This window comes from Sebastes fasciatus, chromosome 13 (genome assembly GCF_043250625.1).
Source record: "Sebastes fasciatus isolate fSebFas1 chromosome 13, fSebFas1.pri, whole genome shotgun sequence".
Lineage (NCBI taxonomy): Eukaryota > Metazoa > Chordata > Actinopteri > Perciformes > Sebastidae > Sebastes > Sebastes fasciatus.
Window position 1 is genome coordinate 4,983,380 of NC_133807.1, and position 25,404 is coordinate 5,008,783.

General features: G+C 42.1%; 1 protein-coding gene across 2 annotated transcripts; it reads left to right on the forward strand.

The window, feature by feature from the left end:
* Positions 1–108: 108 nt before the first annotated feature.
* pdxdc1 (pyridoxal-dependent decarboxylase domain containing 1) lies at positions 109–23,773 on the forward strand. Of its 2 annotated transcripts, none has more exons than XM_074655037.1 (23): positions 109–274; positions 4,923–5,071; positions 5,336–5,404; positions 5,628–5,711; positions 6,166–6,315; positions 7,185–7,374; positions 7,477–7,545; positions 7,630–7,708; positions 7,812–7,896; positions 8,582–8,630; positions 9,654–9,755; positions 10,716–10,841; positions 11,053–11,103; positions 17,517–17,577; positions 17,940–18,010; positions 19,225–19,330; positions 19,453–19,627; positions 20,510–20,628; positions 20,724–20,845; positions 21,522–21,614; positions 21,712–21,808; positions 22,267–22,365; positions 23,043–23,773. In XM_074655037.1, exons 2-23 carry the CDS (start codon positions 4,995–4,997, stop codon positions 23,327–23,329), a joined length of 2,361 nt encoding a protein of 786 aa, XP_074511138.1. In that variant the 5' UTR covers positions 109–274; positions 4,923–4,994; the 3' UTR covers positions 23,330–23,773. The 2 variants fall into 2 exon arrangements, with proteins under 2 accessions (XP_074511138.1, XP_074511139.1); XM_074655038.1 differs by having other exon boundaries at positions 6,169–6,315.
* Positions 23,774–25,404: the final 1,631 nt, after the last annotated feature.

A 25,404-nucleotide genomic window follows, 5' to 3' on the forward strand; every position in this document is an offset into this window, starting at 1 on the left:
AAAAACATCCGCTCTCGTCATCAGCTACCACCTGACTGGCCGCTTCAGAGCGTGACGTCGGCGCTGCCAGCGTGGAACAGCACGTCGCGCGCCTAACCAGGAAGTGACCTGTCCGGTTCAGTCTGCGGAGCACAGAGAGAGAGAAGAGCAGTCAGAGGAGGAAATACGTGTCAAATACAACATCTCTGCACGGTTTCCCGAAGACGTCTGAAGGGACACGGACACGTCCCCCTCCCAGCAGCAGACCGGCCGGCTGTCCGCTGGGTGACTGACGGTAAGACGGAGAGCTGCTGCTGCTAGCTACAGTAGCTGTAGCTCCTCTCTCTCTGTGTGTGTGTCAGCTCAGTGACAGGCAGGCAGGAGGACAACACACTGCTCCCTGTTGTCCTCTGCTGCTGTCTAACCCCGTTAGCAGCCTGGGTGTTTTCAGTGTAACACTGCAGCTAATGTCACTAATGTGTCCGCTGAAAGACAGACAGACTGCTGCTGCGGTTATACCAGGCGAGGAGGGGACAGACAGCCTCTAATGACTGCTGCTCATCTAACAATCACAGGATCCTCCTCAGGTCCTCCTGTCAGAACCAGGCCACGGATGTAGATACGTGTCCTTTATAAACATTTGTGTATCACTTTTCAAACGGGGTTAATAATGAGTTTAAAGCTTCAGTAGGCAGAATATTTGTGGCATCATTGGGCAAAAATTCCAGGTCAATCCAGGTCGTTTCAGAGAGAGAGAGAGCGCTCCTATTGGCTGCGCTCCGGCTGGTGGGCGGTGCTTGGTATTTCCTCGACAGATTTCAAACATGGCTGCCGGGTCACAAACTTTCTCATTTTACAGCTAAACAGTGCACTACAAGATGTTTCTGAAAACATTATGTGCAAGAAATAGGCATTACAGTAACAGAATATTGATTCATGTTTGATCAGCGCTGCATAGTTTGATTGTAGTTTGCGATCAGGCCCATGGATTTATTAAAGAGAACTGGATACAGCGTTGGAGGCGGGGCCCCGTTCATTCCTATGAAAGTTGCTCAGTGGTGCATGAAGCCTAAATGTCTCGACTTCCGTCTGAAAAAGTACCCGGATTTTGGGCACGTGGAACACGCGCGGTAGCGTCCGCGCGGTAGCGTCCACGAGGTAGCGTCCGCTCGGTCACGGGGTCCCAACGTCACGCCGTCGTCACGGTTTGCGCTCCAGCCTCAGTCTGGGTCTCATTCACATGAACGGAGGAAGGGAAATAGCTCTGGATTCGGTTATTAGTGCGTTTTACAACTTTAAAACCTAATGATTTAAATAAGGGTTATTAGAGTGTTCATACTGGGGAGTTGATTCACCTAAAAAAAAATGATCCGCTGCTCTGACTGGTTGTTTTCCTCCGGTCTGGGAAATCTTGCAGATGGCGTTAGGAGCACTGGAGGACACCGGAGGACACCAGAGGACACATGATTTTTTCAGATTACCTGTCTCATACACATATACTGTCAGGATATACTGTAGTGACCGTTTTGTAAAAATAACTTTTTTAAATAATATTTGCTCCAATCTTGCCTACTGCTGCTTTAACAATCAGACTAAAAAGAATGTAGACACAGTAAGCATACACATACACACACACACACACACACACACACACACACACACTGACACGTTCATAGGTCTTCATATATATTTTATGTCTATAATTTCATACAATTTAATTATACAGACTATAAATTTACCTATAATTGATTAACTGTAGTTTATTTATATTTATATATATATATATTGCAATTATGTTGTGTTTAAAATCAAACAAATGTTAATGTCACTGTAATAAATGAATATTTTAATAAAAACTACAATGAAACTACAATAAAATGATCACATTAAAAATGGAAAAAAGGGCGGGTAGATAAAAAATATACAAAATGTCCAAATTAATGACAAATGCCCAGTAAAAGTTTTATGAGTGATGTTTTAAAATTGCTCATTTTAATGAAGACATTGTGACTGTTATATAGAGCTATTGAGTCAAATTTGATCTTGAAATTAACTTTTGTTTAGTAGTATATATAATGTGATAACTGTGTTCTTCATATTGTGTCTGTATTTAAAAAAAAGGGGAGTAATTGTAATATTAAGATACACTGCAGATCAAAGTTATATTTTGTTGTTTTAGAGACAATTTAATGTCACAATTTTCTGAACATAAAGCAAAATATCAAAATGTTTTATGTATTTTATTTTAGCAGCTTATGACAACATACAGTATTATCTTCAAACTGTCATCGCTTTAATCAGAAAGTTTTGCATTATTTATATATTTCCAGAATTTAATTATAGTACCCCCTAAATCTCCAAATTTCCTCCCATCTCGCTTTTGACAAAACTCAACATAGTTCACAGTTGAGTTAAAAAAAAAATCAGCAACTTATGAATGAATGGTTACTGTAATCAAATCATATATTTTAAGTTAAAATGTATCATGCCTTAAGGACAATGTCGGACAATGCAGCTCAACCAGTCAAGTGTTAAAATGGAAAGTAATGCTTATCTGAAACTGTCGTTGGTCTCTGTGCAGCAGTTGTCCAAAGTAAACACAGAGTGGATGTGCAAATGAAGTGTCGACACACCCATTTGAATGCTCTATTGTATTCTTCCTTTATTGCCAGGAACTACAGCCTATTAAGTATAGAGACTTGTTCAGCTTTATTTAACGCTGGAAAGGAGGAGTTGAGGTTTGAAATCGTGAAAAAATGTTCACTTACTACCAAACAAAAAGATGCACAAAGCTAATCTACCTTCTGCCGAGTCAAATTAGATCGCTTAAAACTGACACAGGTGAACCAGAGGAAAATAAGACTGAGAGTCTACATCCTGCTAATACTGTCAGCCACTCAGAAGTGCTGTTGGCCGGAGGATCTGTGGCTGCCAGCCGGCTGTAATCCAGTTTCCAGCTATTATCTTCCCCCCCCTCCTCCTGTTACCAGAAACGGGCTGCGGTCGAATAGTCCTTTTTGCTTAGGGAGTGAAATGACCCGGAAGTATCTCAGTAGCAGCCATGATAAGAGCTGTTTGAATTCTCTAAATGATAAGGAAAGGAGCTTCAATGCTTCCTTTATTATCTCCTTTAGAATAGGAAACACCGGACCATCCATTCACTTTATTTTGAAATTAATTATTTCGAACATGTAACAAATACCTCAGTAAAAAAACAAGAATAACAAATAAATTGAACAGTAAACAATCAATTAACAAATAATCAACATAAATAAATATTACATGTCCGTAAAGAAGTTGGAAGAAGTATATGGTCCTACACCTTCTCCATAACTCCAACAATTAACTCAATATTTATCATATATTCCTTTGTTTGCCTTATTGCCTTTATGTTTATTTTGTGTAATACCTTTTTTTTTTGTACTCTGGTTGGCAGTCACCTATAATGGGATAGAATTTATACAGGAAAGGTTCTGCAGACAGTTGCGTTGCATGCCAGGAAGCATACGGTTTTTGACCGTGGCGTCTGAAGGTAGCGTAGGAGCGACTTAAATTGGGTTAAGTTTCCTAACATTGTCATTGAGTCTGTTACCTGGATTTAAGAAAGCAGCAAACGGCAAAGATAAACGTCTTGACATCGTTGATTTGTGTGCGTACCCGGCCGATGCCTACGGAAGCACCATAGTGAATATAGTGATTTCCCCATGTGGGTCCTGATTATGCAGGATTACAATCACCAAAACTGTCCAATCAACGAGTTACCTGTAGGGGTGGACGATATATCGCATATACTCGATGTATTGCAGCTTGTTCTACGTGGGCTGTAGTAAATGACCATATCGATATATATAATATATATATTTGATTGGCTGAGCAGCATCGTGTACAAAGATTTACAATGCATGCAATTGGTCTGCGAGTGTCCTTGGCTGCTAAACCAGTGCAGTAAAGGCAAGAAAAACTGTGCCGGTTAAAATAGAAACGCTCTGTCAAAATGTAGTAATTCTCAATAATTTATCGGTTATAGGTCCGATATATATCGTATATCATGATACACCCTAAAAAATATTGAGATATTATTTATAAACCATATAAACCACCTGTCAGTTTCTATAACTTCATATTTACTCCTCTGGTTGGTTTGTAAAAAGTCAGTGTGAACAGGAACCGGACCAAATGAACCCAACTACTGGTGTGAAAGCACCCTAAGTAGCGTGCTGCTGTTTTTCCCGCTCTCATGGCGCTGAAGACAATAGAGCCTTTTAATGGGTGTGTATCACAGGTAGGGTAGATATCCATACAGCCTGCTCAGACGAGAACGAACCCTCTGGTTGTGCTCTCAATAGATAACTACAGCTAAACTTTGGTCTTTTTATGGCTCTCACTCTCTGCTGCTTCTTGACCTGCACACAAACTTGAACATGTAGCAAACAATGGTGACGACGGACTGTTTTACCATGATGGACACACATCTTTACATGTGAATGTATGCTGTGATGAATACAACATCAGTGTGTCTAAATGTATGGATGCATGTACATTGTGTACATTATATATTACACACACACACACACAGCTGTGTACTTGTTCAGTCTTCGTGAGGACACTCATTGACATAATGCATATTCCCTAGCCCCCTTACCCTAACCTTAACCATCACAACTAAATGCCTGACTCCATCCCTTACTCTAACCTGAACCTAATTCTAACCCGAACCTTAAAGCAAGTCTGAAACCTCAAAGGTCTTTGAAGGTCTGTCCGAAGGTGAGGACCGGAACCAAATGTCCTCTTTCCAAAAATGTCCTCACACTGAAGGTCTAAAACTCCAATTGGTCCTCACAAAGATTGATGTACAAGTACACACACACACACACAGTGTTGCAGCATTTGTAATGACTGATTTTTTAATGTTTGTCCTAATATTCTCTTTAACTTGCTCCCAGCCCACACACACACACACACACACACACACACACACACACACACACACACACACACACACACACACACTTTAGATGATGGTGGACTCCACGTTGGCTCAAGTAGGCAAGAATCTGAGTGATGCCATGAGAATCCTGGGAGACGGACAGAGGTAAGTTTAGAGACTATTGACCTTTATTCCTTTAATTTAGAACACAAGTGTCAAATCTGAAAATCTGATGGGGGCTACCCTTCTGTCTCTTTTAGTTGAATGTCTTTTTTCACTCCAAGCAAACTAGCAAAACATATAACATATCTGTATGTCCATCCGAGGCTGAATTTCTAACCAATGAGCACAGGAATGTAACATTATGTGATACCAAATTAGAGCATCTTGAGATCTCTGTGTTTTTGTTGCTTTTGTGCATCTGTTTAGAGAGCCGGAGGCAGGACCAGAGAAGTGGCGCTTCAGCAGAACCAGCATCCCTGGACCCCTGCAGGGAGAGTAAGACACACAGACACACATGCACACAAATAAAGAACCTTGAACGCTGACTTTCGTTGACTTAACGGCCACAGGTGTCGCTGTTAACAAGCCATATCTGATTCCTACATAGAGTCCCTTTAATAACATGAGTACATTAGTATTGTACTTCCATGAATTTGAAGGACTTAAAAAAAGGAAAGAGCTGAAGCTCATCACTTGTTCCTTTGTGTCTCCTGTGCAGTGGTCAGGATGTCACCACTATACTGCACCTAGTTCACAACCTCATTCATGATGATGAGGAGGAAGAGGACAAGCCAAGCCAACAGTAAGTAGAACTAATCAGTGAAAAGAATTATTATTGTCAGCATTTTGTACCTTGACTGTTTGGACACCATTTTCTTTTGTCAATCGTGTTGAATCCAAATCCACAACCGTCAATTTCAGTGTCTTCTTTGTGGCGATTTTAGTACTTTAAGGTGTAATGTCATGACAGTGTGTCATTTACCCATAGTTCCTGATCATAAAACATTCTTTTACAGTACATGCATGGTGCATGTCTACTTCTAGACTGTTCTAGAGAAGCTGCTTATGTGAAACGACACCCAGAACGGCCTGATAGATGGCAGAAGGAGGGAAAGAAACACAGGGAGGAGAACTGTTAGAGCTAAAGCTAATGTAGTTCCACTGAAATCAGAGATCAGGTAGTCCTCCGTGGGAATAAGTAAGGAACGGAGGGAAATAAGGTGTATGATAAAGCTGCCATTTGATGTTTCCACCAGTAGGATGCAGAATGTGGGTGAACAGGGTCACATGGCATTGCTGGGTCACAGCCTGGCAGCCTTCATCTCGGTGTTGGAAAGAGAGCGACTACGGAAGCTGACCACTCGGATCCTCTCTGACACCACGTTGTGGCTCTGCAGACTGTTCAGGTAGGCCTGTGGAGCACAGTATCTTACTATCACAGCCATGGTAGACATCTCTCTCTATTCTCTTTTTCTTTTTACCATATGAATGATATTCCTTTTAAAGGTTTGATTAAATATTAGAAAAGTAATCAATGGGGCGCCCCGGTAGCTCAACCCCTGGTGGAACGGATGCCCCACGTGCCAGGGCTGAGTCCTTGCCGCAGCGGCCTGGTGTTTGAGTCCAGCCCGTGGCCCTTTGCTGCATCGCATCCCCTCTCTCTCCCCCTTTCATATCTATCGCTGTCCCTATCCATAAAATGCAAAAAAAAGCAACAAAAAAATGAAAAAAAGAATGAAAAGTAATCAGTAATACACACCTCAGGAGCTCCGTCTAAATCTCCCCCCCCCCCCCCCCCCCCCCCCCAACACACCTGCACGAGCACCGCCGCATCGTAACTACTTCACAGACTCAGAGCGGAGAGAGGACCTCAACTCAACAACGCTACCTCATGACCAGTAACCGCGGCAGTGCTGCTGCAGGGCTGACTTTTCTCTTCCATTCTCCAGTTAACTTGCGGCGGCGACACGCTTTGAGTTCATGCTGGTGCACGCCAAGGGTAGAGTACGAGCAGGGAGGCAGGGAGGCATCTGATTGGCTCTGTCCAAGCGACCTCGAGGCAGTGATCGGTAGACGTTTTTTACAGGATTACAGCAGCTACAGATAACGGCTCTTTTTCTGTCCTTTTTCAGAGCTCATCAGTAATGGATCGCTGTCGGGGTGTAAAGACCATTTCAACCAATATAACAAATAGTGTAGACTGGAGAACATGGTCAACCCTGCCTTTAATGAGACTTTCTGCTTTCAGTACTCACCAATGTAATCTGTCCCTCAGGTATGAGAACGGTTCGGCCTACTTCCACGAGGACGACAGGGACGGCCTAGTCAAAGTGTGTCGGCTGGTTATTAACGCCCGTTATGAAGAATATGCCTCCGAGGGCTACGCGGTCCTCAGCTCCAAACAGCCAGTCATCTACCAGAGTGCCTCCGGCAGGCCTGGACTGGGACAGCATCTGTGCAGCCAGGTAGGGAAGGAAGGGTGGGACACAAACTCACACTTGATGAAGATCAAAATCATACGTAATAGAAAATAAGCGGTATCTTAACATCAGTCTCTGTGTCATTAGCTCGGCCTGCCCCTCTCTAGTCTGTGCACAGTCCCGTGCAATACCATCTTTGGATCCCAACACCAAATGGTAGGAGAATCCAAATGAAAAACACTTTGAAAACACAGTTTCAGAAGAATTAGTTTTGACTCCTATCCTGTTTGTGTCTGTCAGGATGTTGCCCTGTTGGACAAACTAATCAAAGAGGACATAGAAGCTGGGAAGCTTCCTTTGCTGCTCATCGCCAACGCAGGTGAAGGAAAATCAATACAGAAGTTGATAATTGTATTAATTTAAAAGTGAATCAGTTGCTATTAAGACCTTTTTTTTTTTTTTTTGCTGTTTTTTCCCCCCAGGTACCCCTGGGGCAGGACATACAGACAAGTTGGGTCGTCTGAAGGACCTGTGTGATCAGCACAGCATGTGGCTTCATGTGGAGGGGTGGGTCAATTCTTTCACTCTGTGCGATACGTGTTCTTATGTATGCATCTCGGTTTGTTTTTTTGGGAAAATTATTTGTATTCCTTTTTTCTAAACATAGCATAACAAACATAACAAAACATAACACCGCTTCCAACTCCCACACAGAGACAGGTCCAGCCTTCTTCCCACCTCTATAAGTAAAGTTACAGAAAAAATAACGTTAGCTGTAAAATGAGAAAGTTTGTGACCTGGCACCCACCGGCCAGAGCAAACGTTCTCATTTTACAGCTAAACAGTACACTACAAGATGTTTCTGAAAACATTTGAGGAGAGAAAAAGGCATTACAGTAACAGAATATTGATTCATATTTGATCAGCGCTGCCTAGTTTGACCATTTTGATCAGAGTTCGCGAGTGATTGACAGCTGCTTCTGTTGAATGAACAGCCAATAGGACCGCTTTCTCTCTGAAACGACCTGTGATTGGCCAAAGTCTTCCGACACGGGCTAGATTATTTGAAAGCCTGAAAACAGAGCCATGAGGAGTAGCAGAAGTCTAGTATTTATATTACAATATGCTGAAAGGTTATTATGTAATTTTTGCCCCAATGATGCCGAAAACATTCTGCCTATTGCAGCTTTAAGTCCCTGTTTTCACTGCTTTAATGTTAAGTTTTATTATGGTGCTGTCTTTTCTTCTTCAGGGTCAACCTGGCAACCCTGGCACTGGGTCAGATCACCTCTGAAATCATGGTAATCCAATGTTCAAATACTTTCATCCACTAACAGCCACAACCTAAGTTAAATACAGAGTGAGATTCAGTGTACGTCCTGTTCTTCATCATGGTCATTAATTATAGGCTCGCATTTTTTAGGTCTATCTTAAAATAATACTGACTTGCCTATTTTTACATTGAAGGGTTTATTGGTTTTAGCTGCTCATCCTGATATCTTAAAGTGAATTTCTTGGGCTGTACCGAATAGTTTGAAGCTTCATTCATAACGGTGACATTCAAATTCTAAATCAACATTTGAATGCTACGCAGCTTATTTTTTGGCTGTGTAGGATTGTTTCCTCCTCGTGTGATCCAAACATTTCCAATAACTCCAGAGCGTAAAATCCAAAAATTAAAAATCGATTGGAAAAAAAGGTAGATATAAACATTTCCAAAATTCACAACGTTTTTATCTAACGCAATATTCTGCTTCAATCCGTATTTGTTGGCATTTAGCCCTTAAAAAACAACCTTTTCATTGCGGTTTGCTCTCCAGATTGTCGCACACAAAGGGGAGGGAGGCACGCACTTGTATTAACGGGGCGGTCTAGCAGCAGTCTAACAGCACCGTGAATTACATTTATATAACCACAATAACACAAAATCATATTTTAACCTTTTTTTTTTTTTTAGGGTGATAACGTCATGAGATATGACGACAGACATTCGAGGCGTCATTCGAAATCCTCAGTAGAAGCTTTGAATGTAAAAAAAAATATGACGTTCGCTACAGCCTTAGCGATTAGTCGTGTCTGTAATGGAGAGCCCAAAAGCCATTACTTTTACAGATAAATGAAGCCAGCAATGTTACAAATGTCATGTCTGAAAAGAGGTATAATCACATGTGCACAGTGTAAAGAAAACCTGAAACGGAGAGGTGGCAGTGTTATTGTCTCACGTCATCTTGATTATAGAAGCCAGACACCCAGGAAATGCTGTCTCATTTTGACTTCCTCTTGCGACGTGTGTTTATCTTTGTACGTTGTTCTTACCCCTCCAGGCAGCCACCAGAAGTGACAGTATGACGCTGACACCAGGTCAGTGGCTGGGACTGCCTGCTGTAACTGCTGTCACCCTCTACAGACACGAAGACCCAGCACTGGTAGGCTCATATCATTTCATACAAAATGATTCAACACAGAGCGATACATGCACATACTGTACATGCGTCTTTCTCTAGTGCATTGGCCGTTCGGAACGCATGCCTGTTCAGAGCCCGGAAGTGCTGCTTGCGGCGTTGTCGAGAACCGCTCATTGACTCCACGGAAGTGAAGAAGAGTTCGGTTGTAACGTTAGTATATCCAGCATCCTGCAGCAAAGTGAACTGCAGTCAATGAGCAGCGGCCTGTCAAGGCCAACTGCGGACAACATGCTCGACTCATGGTGCAGATACACCAAATGCACCGGCAAACAAACCTAGAAGACGTTGCCGGAACCCAAATCCGATTTATGGGCGGTGCTTGTTTTTGCCTCGACTTTTGTTCAACATGGCTGCCAGGTCACAGTCTTTCTCATTTTACAGCTAAACAGTACATTACGAGATGTTTCTGAAAACATTTGAGGTGAGAAATAGCCATTAAAGTAACAGAATATGGATTCATATTTGATCAGCGCCGCCTAGATGGACGGACCTCATTTGCATCATGTTGAGATTGTGTCGTGATTATGCAACTACAGATACGGTGAACGGTCGGTCAACTTGCCGAGTCGTATCCATCATGCAATGTGCGGTTGGATCGAGGATCCATCGACTTCACATACGTCAACGGAGCCGGTGCATCTCCACGTTTAGTCTGCAGAGCCCTGAAGCCCCGCCCCCCCGCTGCTGCACGGACGCTATCGCTTGTTTATTCAATGTTTATTAATATTGAATGTGTCAATATTGCATCAAATTCAACACTGCACGTCCTTGGGTCCCCGGCAATACACCCACCGAGTGTGACGTAGATCGGATGAACGGTTCTCACGATATGCGAAGGACACACACGCACACACAAACAGAGTTTCCTTGCTTTATAGTTGGATGACTCACTGCTCTGTGTCTCTATGTTTTATGCCTCAGTCTCTGGCAGCAGGTTTGACCTCCAGCCAGCCGGTGGCGAAGCTCCGAGCGCTGCCTCTCTGGCTCTCGCTGCAGTACCTCGGTCACAATGGAATTGTCCAAAAGATCAGACATGCCTCCGCTCTGGTGAGCATCACTTAACTCCCCCTAAACCACAAACTAATTTTTTACATTTCCCAACAAATTGAACTATTCCTTTAAAAACATTTTTAAAGAATTTCAATATTTGCAGTAATTAAATGTGGCACATCATGGAGTTAGGCAATAAAATTGTATTAATTTTTTTTTAGTAGATATAGAGAGTCAGTATTTTTTCCTTTATCTCTCTCCCCTCTAGAGCCAGCAACTCCTGCAGAAGCTAAAAGCTCTGGCCTCCATCAAAACATCGGTAGGTGTCCTCTTAATGTTCTGCCATAAATAATAACATAATGTTTACCATAATAAAAGATGAAGGGATTTTTTTGTGAGAACACGCACAAACAGGAAGCAGGACGAAAGTCAGAAATACCCCACTGTGAGTGAAGCGATTGAATAATAACAAATCAACACAAAATATCCAAAAAGCGATATTCCTGTGCACCTTTGACTTTGCATCACGCCTCAGTAAAAATAGAGCCCTATTGTGTAGTGCTGCAGTCACCTACTCACAGCAGCTGGGATTTGAACAAGGTCAGTCTTCAGGAAGCAGGTACTCTTAACTTAAAAGTAGTTCATTTTAAGTACGACGATCAAACTATAGATTTGCGACAAAACATATGAAATAACAAGCCATCATAACAAAACATTCTCAGATTGGTGCTCATATCTGACGTTGGCCTCTAGTTTTCATCGTGGCAAACTGGTGTTAATGGCCTTTAATTCTGGCTGAGTCGATCCTAATGAGGGGGCCTACACCTGTGACCTCGGTCACTCTAATAGTATACTGATATCATATGAGAAAAATATAAACTCACTGTTGAGTAGCTAGAACAACGTTTATATTTATATATGATATGATAAACTAAAACTAAGATAAAGTTGGATAAAGTCACAAAAGACAATAAGTTACTTAAGGAATATGAAATACAAGTATGTAAATTATGTTCAGCTCACTGTGATGTTATTAAATCTACCAGAAATGTTCCAACAGTCCCAACAGGAGTATAGTAGGAATATTATGCGGGCCTGAAAGTAATAAACAAAGTGACCTAGTGCTCCAGATTTATTTTTTTGTTTCAGTACTTGTTGATGGGAGTTTCCCACCAATATCTTATTATTATTATTGTCATGAAAAGACCAATAATAAATCTAATTTGGCCAATCTGTGTTTGTGAAGACGGGCGGGGTTATGTTAAGGATGGCTCCGCTGCGTCATTGAGCCGTGATTTCATCTCCCGCCTAAAAAAAACGGTCGAACTCCACAATCCAGTTCCTACAATGTTCACAGCCTTTGCTGTAATGTTTTCAGTTATTATTATTATCCAACATTTATAACGTGTTTCAGAAACAAAACTCTGAATTTCCTTTACACAGCCTTTAAAGAAATTAGTTACAAAGATGTTATAGTAGACAAAATGTCTTTACATTTCAGCTAACGGAGTGAGTGTTCTCCTCAGCTTTCTGTCAACAGCTGGAGGTAAATATCAGTTTGTCGGAAGGCTGACGGATCTCAGTGATGAACAACTCGCGCGGCTCATTACTTTTAATCAGTCCTACCTTTTCAGCCCCACCACACCACCATGAAACTTGAGGCCTTTGTCTCTGTTTAGACCTTTTCTAAGCACACTAAGCCTTTGTGAAAAAATTTGATATTTACTCTCTCTATATACTAGAGGACCTGATTAGATTTTGGTGGCCCATAGATAATCATTTATTATATGATATTATCACCACCCACGTGAAAATTCAAATATTGACATAGAAACGTTTTTTTTCTAATTAATCATGTTATTTGATTGATGGTCAGCTCAGTTGTAAAGTTTTTTGGTTACAAGGATCGACGCTTCTCTGTGTGTTCATAAGTGAAATGTATAACTTGTATATCACGTGAAGAAATGACCTCCAGATGTTTCAAAGACTTAATTAATTTGTGTTTATAGGATGTGCTTCAGACAGAGATCTCTCTCGTCGAGGCTTTGACCATGGTAAAAAAACAGAGTTGTGTTGATACTCAAACAGTCTCAGGGGGGTACAGACTTGGCTTAAAGGCTTGTTCACTGGCATCCACTTAAGGCAAACACTGCATCACTGAGGTATGTGATCTGAATTCATCCCAGCAGAGTGGCTGGGATCAGTAACAGTACACATTAACACAACTGTAATATTACGTATGCAGTGAACAATCAGTGTGTTGGGAATCAGACTCAATTACACAGTGGTACTCAAGCTCACAGTAGCCCAGCAAAAGAAGGATGAATTTTGGTCACAGTCAGCCGCATCCACTGTGAAGATGCTGCAGTTTTGAGTTTTCAGTACCACTGTGTTAGTAAGAGGGGGCTGTGTATGAGCTTGCAGGTCCACGTGTTAATCTGTTCTGTATGTGTGTGTGTGTGTATAGCTGTAGTCATAGTCAGTGTGGGTTGCCTTGGTTCCAGGGCGTGGTGTCGCCGATCCCGCCCATCTCCGGGGCTTCACTGCGGGACGTTCTGGGCTCTCTCATGCTCTCTATTGTAGGTGGGACCAAGCCTCTGCCTGTCTCCTTCATCCCCCTCCACCCCCCACCACTTCCTCTTCCCCCTTTGTCCTCCCTTCTCTTCCTTTTCTTTCTTCCTGACCATTTTCCTTCACTCACATCAGCTCAGCAGTATTTGGGTCTCCATTGGCTGATGGACTGTTCACTTCTTCCTAATTGTTTAGGATGTGGACCGCTCAGGCATGTTCTTTGAGGTACTTCAGGGAATGCCTCTTTCCACACTCATTACGTTTTGTTGCCTTTGGAAGAAATACAAGTGGTCATGAATAATTAATGAACGTGTCATGTGCTGTTGCATCCCATTTACTTCCTTTTTTGTTTAAAATCCAAATACCAGTTGGTGATGCCTCCCCCTCCCCCTGTTAGAATGCTTTCCACATCAGCAGAGTAGAAGGTCTTTAGGACCCAGCTCACACCTGGCAGTAACATGCGTCTCGGGTGATCCGATCACAAGTGGACAGCTCTAAGTACAGCTGTTCACATCTGGCGTTAGAATGCGTCTACACATGCGTCTCCAGTGACCGCTTGTGATCGGATCTCACTTCCTCGCTCTGTATGCAAATAAACACATACATCAAGTCCTGTTTGCAAAGAACAAAAGCCTTAGCCCAACCGCTGGCAGTGGTCCACCAGTAAAACCGAGGAAGAAGAAATGCACTTCCCATGCCAAGTCTGCCGGAAGTTATGGTAAATGGACTTGCATTTGTATAGTGCTTTTTTTCTAACCTTCCAACCACTCAAAGCACTTTACTTCACACGTCAGCATTCACCCATTCACATTCATACACTGATGACGGAGGCTGCCATGCGAGGTGCCAACCCGCCCATCAGGATCTAATCTAAATACTCATAGCCTTCCGGAGCAATTTTGGCGTTAAGTATCTTGCTCAAGGACACTTCGACATGTGACTGGAGGAGTCGGGGATAGAACCCCCGGACCTTCCGATCGGTGGACGACCCGCTCTACCCTCTGAGCCACAGTCGCCCCGAGTTAACAGAAGACGTGGCGGGTCCCAAATTAAACCAAATTGCCCTAAGATGTTTGACGCAATCGTAATATATCTCAAGAGCTTTTTTTTCTTTTTTTATGGGCCGTTGACGCACAAATGAGTAGATACTTCCGCTTACACAGAGCATGTCAGTTGAGTAGGCGGTCCTTCAATTATGGTCCAGGACACATTCACGTACACACTGCTAAATGAATGTGGCTGTACAGTATGCGGCCCAGACCACCTCTACATGTGGTCTGAGCGATCGGATCTCAATGCGTCTCTTGGGTGCATTCACAGCTGTCCACTTGTGATCGCATCACCCAAGGCTCATGTTAATGGCAGGTGTAAACAGGACAGGAGGAACTTTGAATTTCTGAAGCTAATGTATGTACATGTCATACTCTCAGACTCTCCACAAGAGTCCCATCAATTCTCAGGGGTGTGTAGCTCCCCTGGTGCTTCCTCCCTTAAATCCACCACCCACTCCTTGGTTTTGCTGATGTTCAGTAGGAGGTTGTTGGCCTTGCACCATAGAGCGGCGGCAGCAGGTCAAGCAAAGCAGTCTAAATATATTTTTCTTTAGCCATGTCCTCCAGCTCATGCAGGCATTCCCATGCTTATTGGGGATGTACTGTATATTGCTTCCAGCATGTTCTGGGTCTGCCCCGGGGTCACTTGGAGGTGCTTGGAATACCTCCACAGGGCACCTCCCTGTCTCGAAGGTATGCTAATCTGATGCCCCAACTGTGAGATCACAGGCTCCTTTCAAGGTGAAGGAGCAATGCTCCTAATCAAAGCTGATCATTTACATTTTTAAGTCCAAAGCAACCCATACTGGCTTTCAGGTGACTTCAAATAATGCTAAATGCAGCTAGAATGACTGTCAAACACTTCTCTGTTGTCTATGTAGTACTGTGGGTTGTGTTTTGATTTTACAGCTAATCCTTAGCAGTGAATGTTGTGTGTATTTCTTTGGTATCCAGTAGGCGGGGCCCTCGGCTTCCATGGCAATCTTCTGTTTACTAGTGAGAAGATAACAACTATTTAATGTTCACCAGTATCTAGTCTTAGACTAACCTCAATTGTGTTGCGGCTGTCTTGATTCTGGTGATTTTTTTATCATAGTTTTTTATCATTTTTGTTATGTTATGTTTTCGGGGTTGTCCGTCCACCTCATTCTCGTGAATGCAATATCTTCAAATTTGGCACAAACGTCCACTATTGACTCGAGGATCAGCTGATTTAGACTTTGTTGGTCAAAGGTTAAGGGTCACTGTGACGTCACAAAACACATTTTCGGCCATAACTCAGGAATTCATGTGCTAAATTATGACAATTTCACACTCAAATGTCTAACAGGATAAAATGATGTAGTGATGACATTTTGGATGTAAACTGCAACTTGACTGGTTGGCAGAGGCATACAACCGCGAGGCGGTAATACCAGTTTACCAGAAGTTCCACTTTTCTTGTGTTTGAACAACGAGTCACAGTGTTTGATATGACTCTCATTGCACAAGTAGAGGCATCCCATCTGGTGATCTTTTGTTTGCTCTTTTCTTGCTTAACAGTTCTTTGTCTGAATTGCCGTCTCCTTTTCCTGCTCGGATGAAAACACCTTACCAGTTGTGTGTGTGGGCTCCTGGTGTGGACTTGAACCCGTTGTTATCTGTTTTAGCTGTTCCTGTTTCTAACTCATAGTCTGTTGCTTCATCTAATGCTTGCTTCCTCCTATGGTTATGGTTATCCAGTTATGATCTAATTTGACCCCTCTTCTCTGGTCTGTGGGGTCCATCACTGAGAGGAGATACTGTAACCCCGGAGCTGGTTCATGTGCCTCAGTCCACCAACAGTTTGCCTACAATAGATACATTTAAACTCTCATTTCAAATGATCTAGGTCACTCAATGCGTCCTCTGTCTACATCCAAAGGCCAAAGTGTTTAATCCTGTTCTGAGTGGCCACACTCAAAGGTGGGGGGGGCACAAATGCATCACAGAGAGAGGCAAGATGTGATAAAGTGTTCACGAGGGGATAACGGCACACATTTCTTTGGACAGTCTTTCCTCGAAGGCATTCGAGTAATGCTGACCTTCGCACAAAAAGTGACAGAAGTAGTCGTAGTAGTGTGAAGCATGAAAAAGAGAGCAGTTTACTTTTCACACCTCCGCACGCCTGATGCCAGTCGATGCCTGGCTTTGATTGCGCCGTCGGAAAGGAGGTCTCGTACGGCGACGAGCACTCAGCACGAAGCATATTGAAGCCTTGTCCTGTGTACTGCTACAATTTGTCTTTTATTACGGATCAAATATTTCATTTTTTTCTTGGTTTTCTAACTTGACAACACCACATATGCTTGTGAATTATTCATGACCCTCAACATCGACACCCCCCAGACACACTAGCCTTCATCTCAGCCCCGCCCCAGGCATGATGCTTGCCTTAACCCTTTCACCTGGATGTCATCAATAATGGGCTTCACTCTGGAGTTTTATGTGCCTGGTCGTGGTTCAGAAAATGAAGACATGTACCACATGTAACTTCACTGAGATCATTTGCTGAATTTTATTCTGGTTAAATGGCAATAGCACAATTTGACAAGGTAATGCTAAACAGGAGACACTGACCCTGGGTGATGTACTCAAAAAAAACACAGATATGTCCAGGTGCTGCCTGCATCAGTAACCTGGTTGCATGGTTCATAGACTTGCTTTTGAAATATTTGACAGTGATAATGGAGTAGTTAAAACCATGCCCAATGCCACATATTGATCAGTTTGTACTAAAAAGTATGTCAGCTACATGTAAGTCTTCTAAACTGGAGCTGTAGCTTTGGTTTTGGCTGCTCCATACCTCGAGGCAAGCACTCGGGGGCACCACTTCCATAATGACCAGTTTGACAAATCAAACAAATGTATGTATGTGCCATACAGTTCCAATTACCACAGACATAACATCTAGTAGCTTCAGTAGGCACGGACATGAAAAGAAAAATCTTAAATCCATGTTTACATCGCACTCTTTCAACCGATGATAATTGTTTTTGCATGACGACGTACAGCAGATCACTTGTTTAATTATGATAATAACAGTCCCTGCGTCTCAGATGGCTGATCTGTGTCTTTGTGTGTCCAACAGGTGGAGGATGAACTCAGCTCTCCCGTGGTGCTGTTCAGGTTTTCCCAGGAAATGAGTGCCGGTAAGGGTCGCCGCACTCCCCTGGACCCTACAAATAATGACTGAGACATTTTTTAATAAAGAGTATTTGTCAATCAGAAACAATAATGAACTACAGGATAGGATGTCTGCTCCGTGTACTGCCTGGCAGATCGTTTTTTCATTTGAAACCAAAAAGGAAAAAAACAGAAATACCATGGTGTTCTCGTTTTCCTTGAGTGTTTTTTTTTTCTATTTTGAACCAAAAAAAATTAAAACAAGAAAAACAAATAAAAAATAAAAAACGGTCCACTTTAGTTTTTTCTTAATTCCTTTTTGTCATTTTTCCTTTTCACAGTATGTTGTTGTATTCTTACTTAAATCGCCGTTTCCCTTTTTTCCTAGCCTCCAGTGGCGGTTCAGTGGAAGGTTACTGTGCCGGGGAGAAAGAGGTGCTTGATGCCTTCAACAGATGGGTGAGTGTTTCCCTCCTCCTTAAGCATGTTCTGCTCCTTGTATTTTTGTGCCTATGCTAGTTAAAGCTGCAATAGTTATTATTTTTATATGAATGAAATGACTATGTTTGATGAAGACACTTTGCGTATGATCATACCAGCGTGATCATTCTAGCAAACTGATCTGAACACTCTGTGGTGGTGTACTGTCATATCAAAGTCAGATCGGTCTTTGGAAATGTATTCTTATTAAGTTTGACTAATTTTCCACACAATTGAAATTAAATTTTTCTCTGAATTAAAGTTTGCAGGCGGTAGTTTTTTAAATTATAATTCATTTTATTCATTAATTATTATTTATTCATTTAGTTTTATTTATCAGAATCAGAATCGTGTTTATTGCCAGATGTATGAGGTATACACTAGGAATTTGCTTTGGTTTTGTTGGTGCAAATGAGCAGTAAAATAACAAAAGAATAGATAAAAACGTTAGAATAAAATAAGAATTAAAAAAAATTTAAGAAATTCTACCAATGTACAATATACAATATAAGCTATAAATAAAGCTATTACTAAGCTATTTACTTATTATTGACAGTCTGACTGACTGGCTTATTGAATTTATGTAAAATTAACTGGAAGGAGAAAGTCCCAATTGTCAAAATGTTAACTAATTAAATAATCCAACTGTAAATATGTATTAACTGAACACCCATATTCCAAGATCTGTCGGTCCAGTAAACTGATTTTATAGCTGCTTATATAACTATACAGTAAAATATCATCTCTCTCTGGATATGTAATGGATTATGTGTTTATGTCAGAATGACATGAAGGCTGATTGGCCTGAAATTGTTTTAAATCTGTCTTTATTGCCAGATGAAAAACTGGTGCACATAGTAGCTCACCAGATGTTCAGGTGCTTAAATGTATCTTCGTGTTCCAGTCAGAAATATCAGGCATACTGGATTTATGGATCCCATTCTATCTGAATACAGGTTCACTCTTCTATAGCCCATGACTGGTTGCATTTGTGTCTACAGTTTTAAAACAACAGCAAAGTTTGTAATTTGGTGGGACTATTGGGTGCTGTAACAAAAGTTTAAAAAAATCAGAACTGAACTTTTTTATCAAAATAAAACAGACACATTTGTTGTAAGTGTTCTCAAAGCTTGACTCTCAACCCCAACGACCACACAGTTGATGTGTTCCTTTTAATGTTTCCCTGGGTGTAGCTGGGTGAAACGCTGGTTCAGCTGGTTCCCACCAGTGGGGTAGATGTGGTGGAGCTTGAAGACGAGGGTACATGTGTTCGCTTCAGTCCCCTCCTGACCGCTGCAGGTATCGTGAACACACACACACAGACATTCTGCTTGATTTATGTTTTAGTATATGTTAAATATTGTCAACAAGGTTTAATTTAAAACCTCTCCATGCCTCTTGACTTTCTCCCTCCCGTCCAGTTCTGGGGACCCAGCAGGAGAACGTGGAGGAGCTGGTGGAGAAGCTGTGTGAGCTGGTGCCTGCCATGTGCTCCACAATGAGCCTCAGACAGGACTTCAGAGAGGAAACCCACCGACACTCACCCTCGCTCACGTACATCGAGGAGCTTGGCTGGCCTGGCCTCGGTGCTGTCCGGTAAGAATGGATAGGCTGCTTTGTACATTACATTTATTTATCCAAAGTGACTTCCAGTAAGGGCATTCAGCCATGTGGGTGCAACCCGTATATTTGATTACATCTTCTTTAAAGATAGGGTCAACGATGTTGGAAAGCTAGCATAATTTGAGCATCGCCTCAGGAGCTCCGTCTAAAAAGCAGGGAACAGGGAGGCATCTGATTGGTTCTTTCCAAGCGGACCGGGAGGCAGTTATTGGTAGATGTTTTTTACAGGATTACAGCAGCTACAGATGAAGGCTCTTCTCCGGTCCTTTTTCAGAGCTCATAAGTAATGGATCGCTGTCGGGGTGTAAAGACCATTTCAACCAATACAACAAATAGTTTATACTGGAGAACATGGTCAACCCTGCTTTTAATACTCTCAATTAAGCAGCCACAATATGCTGCTTTACAAATCCAATCGGCCCACTGGATAATCTCTGCTTGCGCACATGCTTTTAGTGCGTGTTCGTGCATGTGAGCGTGCCCCACTGGCTAACTTATAAAACGGTCACTATATCCTGAGAGTAGTGTATGAGACAGGTAATCTGAAAAATAAAATCATGTGTTCCTGCGGTTACAGATACTAAAGCAATTCCTCAGGCAATTCAAATGCCAGCTAGGTGCGGAGCCTTCAGTCAAAAGTGAGGTTGATAAACGAGTTAGGTGGAGGATTACTTCCTAAAGAAAGTAGTCCTCTCTCTGTGCACTGACTAGAAATATAGTGCGAGCATTATGGATCAGCCCTGCCATGTCTGAGCCAAAAGGAACATTTGAGTTGAGTCGAGTTCCAGATGATAACAATGTTGGGATTTTCTGTGGTCCTCCAGTAGGATTTAAAACTTGAGTGTTGATGTTCAGGTTCGAGCCTCAGGCCGAAGGAATGGACGAGAGCAGGAGGAAGCAAGAGCTGGAGAAAATCAACACCGAGCTGCTGAAGAAACTGCAAGACCTCGACACTGACATCATCTTTTCCACCGGTTGGTATCTCTTCACATCTGAGACGCCTCCTGTGAAAAATGTAACTCAGTATTTATCTTATTTTTTCTCCATCTCCATCTCTCTCTCTCCCCAGGCCCCGAGTTCGGGACAGAAGAGGACTGTATCTTCATCGGCATGGTCACCGAGGACGTCGATGTTTCAGAGTTGGTGGATACAGTAGCTAACCTCGGGAGGGACATCGAGGAGAGCGGAAGGGTAATGCTATATCTTTTTATATAGGATACTTGAAGGTTGTTAGATAGTTGCAAAAAGTGTTATCAAAGATTGAATGAATAGTTTACATCAGGTCAGTAGCCTCTCACCCAACACTGACAAAGCAGTTGCTATATTTTAGTTAAATAATAAAAATAAATATTAATTAATGAATATTTTAAAGGGACTCTATGTAAGAATCAGAAATTGCTTGTTAACAGCGACACCTCTGGCCGTTAAGTCAACGAAAGTCGGCGTCCTGTTGCTCGCGCTTGTGCTCGCTCTACATAGACATGAACGAGCATCGGTCAAAACAGTGAGGAGACACACGTGTTTTCAGAAACATCTAGTAGGAAATACCAAGCACCGCCCACCAGTTGGAGCACAGCCAATAGGAACGCTCTCTCGCTCTTTGAAATGACCTGTGATTGGTCAAAGTCTTCCGGCACGGGCTAGATTTTTTTTGAAGCCTGAAAACAGAGCCATGAGGAGGTATACAAGTCTAGTCTAGTCTAGTCTAGTGTATCAATATACCTCCTTGAAGTTATGTCCCGGGTTGTTTAAGTGGAAGAACCACTTGTATGTGGGGAATCACATGTTCATTGTAATATATACAGTATGTTTACTGTGTTGACTTATAGACAACGTTTCTAAATCATAGTGACTTTTTCCTGTGTAGCTACTGGAGAACATGACGGAGGTGGTGAGGAAAGGCATCCTGGAGGCAGAGCTGCAGCTGCAGAAGGCCAATGAGGAGAAACTCATGGAAGAGGTGAGGGTGTGTGTGCGTGCGTGTGCGTGTGCGTGCGCGTGCGTGTGCATGTGTGTGTGTGTTAAAAAATGTTGACCTCCTTTGTCTCTGTCTGTAGGGCATGCTGAGACAGCTTCCTCTGGTTGGTTCTGTGGTGAACTGGTTCTCTCCATTTCAAAGCTCCGTAAAGGGCAGGACCTTCAACTTGGCTGCAGGTACAGTGTGTTGTTCGTGAGGTGACAATTAATAGATGACACCCTGGAGTCACTTTAATGTCACATTGGGTGTAACCTTTCAACCCAGTGATGAACTTGAAGCGCAACAGAACCGAAAGGGATTTTTGTGCTAGTCAAAAATTGCAGGGTCCACCGTCACATGAATATCGTTGTAGTTTTTCAAACTTCATCCAGCATGTCACGCTTCGTCTTTTTTTGGAAGTGTACCACAGTTATAAATAAATTTCAAATAATAAAGTCTGAAATATGCATATGATTTAAAACATACTGGATGTACGTGGATGTTCGTTGTGCTCTTAGTTGGATATGTGTTGCTACATACGGGGCTGTAACCATAGCACTGTGTGCTGATAAGCTCTTATAAAACGTATACAAACAAAGTATGTGAGTGTTTGTCAGTATTTGTGTGTTAACATGTTAACGGTGTGTGTCCGTAGGTTCCCTGGACTCCACCGAGATGACGTACTCCACCAAGGCCCAGTCAGGCAGGCCGTCCCTGCAAGATTCTCCCACCTCCTCATCAAAGAAACTACCAGGTAGGATTGTCTTTTCTTCAGCTTGTGTTAAACTACCACAAGTGAGACCGGGGCGCTTCCCGCAGATATTTTCAAATTAAAATGTATGTATAAATGTATGTTCTTTGAGCCACTGGAAGGGCTTTTCATGTGAAACATCAAATTCATGACGTTTTAGATATTGGTGTAACAAGACCTTTTAGTGAAGTTTGCAGCTACAGTATGTTTGTGGCAGAGAACATCACCTCCAACTTTGAGACGGGTGTTTTGGACAGAGCATGTTTTAATAAGCACCGATATATTCTCAAAATGTAGAAACATTCGCATTAGCAGTTACTGGGAGGAAGGACGCTACTGTCGGTACGTAGGCTAACAATTTAGCAAGCTAGCAAATGCAAAGGAATAATGACAGAGGAAAAAGATGAGGCCGTTGGTATACACTGATCAGCCATAACATTATGACCACCTGCCTAATATTGAGTAGGTCCCCCTTTTGCCGCCAAAACAGCCCTGACCCGTCGAGGCATGGACTCCACTAGACCTCTGAAGGTCTGCTGTGGTATCTGGCACCAAGCTGTCAGTAGCAGATCCTTTAAGTCCTGTATAAGTTGCCTGGTGGGGCCTCCGTGGATCGGACTTGTTTGTCCAGCATTTTTTACCAGTGACAGTGACACAATGTCTTTCCACTGTCCACACAGGTCAGAGGTTATTCCGGCGCTTGGGGGCGGGCTCTGACTCCTTTAGCGAAACCAGCTCCGTCGGACAAGCCGAGGAGACAACCAGGGAGGGGAACACCACTCCGAGCCGTAGCATCCACCCACCCACCTCTCCGCCCGCGCCTGAGGAGGACTCGCACGCCGCAGGCGATGTCGTACCAGAGGACATCCAGGAGTCCTCTGTGCAGGAGCACACACAGGTGGAGGATGAAGTGGCCTCAGAGGAGAGGCAGCCCGAAGGCCAAGAGGTGGAGCAGAGCGGGAGATAGGAAGACTGACTTTCTGCAGTGCGTCCTCCAGCCGTCCTCTAAATGGTACCAGCCTAAACAGATGGTAAAATGAAAGGTGTTATTGGTGAATCTAACTCTTCCAGTTTTGAAAGGGAAAATGGTAGATTGGGCTGTTTGTACACTGACCTCTCTGTCAGTCGGTGTTCTTGTTGGATTAGAGCAGAGCAGTAGCCATATTACACACATCATTTCTTTAGCTTTAAACAGAAATATGATTTTAGTGCTCACTTTAACACTGAACTGGAAGTAAAGCAGCTCAATATTAAAGCAAGTAGCATCCACTGCAATTACAATGTTTAGATTCCTCGCTGTAAATAGTCTACACAGATGTTATATATCTAACCCATGAAATTACTAACATTATAGTTATTTATATAAAACATACCTGTATAGAAAGAGTAGAGTATCATCATCTATTTAATTTTTTTTTAAAAATGCCTACTGATAATAGCAGTCGTCTGCTTCGAACACTCCCGTCATGTTTGCACTAAAAGAAATCTTAAGTCTGAAGATTTAGAGAAAAAAAGTCACAACATTATGAATGTAAAGTTGTAATTCCATGAGAAAAAAAGTCAATATTACAAGAATAAGTACCGTAATTGTACAATTATGAGATAACTTTACATAGTTAGTCACATTACAAAAATGAATTTGAATGAAAGAGTTTGCAAAAAAAAAAGTTTTGCAAGACGAAGATTTGAAGTAATTGTTCCGGAAATAGCTAATAATTGCTAGGTGATAATTTCAGATAGAGTTGTAATTTTATGAGTCAAAAGTTACGAAATTAGTTTAAGTATGTGAAAAATTCATATTATGAGAAAAAATATGACAAGATAAAGTGGTCATTTTACAAGAAAAAGTCATGATATTAATAAAGTTGTATTTTTGAGAACCAGTTTATTTTCATTTTGAGAACAGTAAAATAATTCATTGGACTCCTTTTGACACACAGGTCGACAGACTGTTCGCGGAGTAATAAAATATACATTTAGCTCATAACATTACAAATATATCCTCATTCTCTTTTTCTCAAAAAATAACAACTTAGTTCCATAATATCATGACGTTTTTTAGTCAAATTACAACTTTATTTTTATAATGTTATGACTTTTCTTTTTCTCCAAATCTCATGACTTGAGCTCTGTTGGAACAGTGGCCCTAATACTCCATTTTACAATATAAATTAATTATAAATTCCCTTTTATAATTGCTCATGTGGCCAGTATCTGAGTAATGTTGAGTTTTTGATTTTTATGTAAATTATTTGTTTTGTTTTTGTCAATAGTACAACATGTCACAGAGGAGCAGTAACTTGCTTCGCAGGTATTTACTGTAGGAATATTTATTTTCTTTGCCAAAAACATCCTGCCAGACCTGGGTCAAAGTACTTCCTGCCCTGGATTTACCATTTAAACATTTTCCAAGTGCCATATTAGAGAGCCAACTGGATGTGTTTGTTTGTTTGTTTGTTGTTGGCTCTGCTGGGCTTGGAAATTCACCCACCCAACACTAATGTCCCATCTTTTGTCTCTTTGATTTTTTGGGGGGATAAATAATCGCAGATAGCTCAGGCTGATGATGAGCGTGCTGTGTACATTTTTATTAATGTTTCTTTAAAGGATTTTTTATGTGTAGAAGTTAACAAAGTTCAAACGGTTCTCACACCACCAGCGTGCTAGATTGCAGAGAGCTCATTTCCTGCATTCCTTTCACACTCCGTTTGACACGTCTGTAGATTATTTTCCAAGTGTCCGCCACAGCGGAACAATGTTACACATGTTTTTTTTAAGGGAGATCCTAAAGGACCCTATACACTGTGTGGTTTTTGGTCATCCCGGTCGATCGTGAGAGAAATGTGGTTAAATCTGTGGTCGTCAATCCAAACTGGTCCTGGATGTCACTGTGAGACACCCGAACGCCAAGTTCACACTACGCGACTTTTGCCTCGATTTTTTTCCACTCGCAGACATTTTTTTGGAGCTCCCCGACAAAAAGGCCCAGATCGGAGGCAAATCCGCGTTGGCTCGGCGCTTGAGTGCTATGTAGTGAACTGT

Excerpts from the sequence above, each read along its gene's own strand:
- pdxdc1 (XM_074655037.1), top strand. The coding sequence starts at position 4,995 with ATGATGGTGGACTCCACGTTGGCTCAAGTAGGCAAGAATCTGAGTGAT. Across the intron at positions 9,756-10,715 it reads GACACGAAGACCCAGCACTG|TCTCTGGCAGCAGGTTTGAC; the intron begins GTAGGCTCATAT and ends TTTATGCCTCAG. Across the intron at positions 11,104-17,516 it reads TGGCCTCCATCAAAACATCG|GTGGAGGATGAACTCAGCTC; the intron begins GTAGGTGTCCTC and ends TGTGTCCAACAG.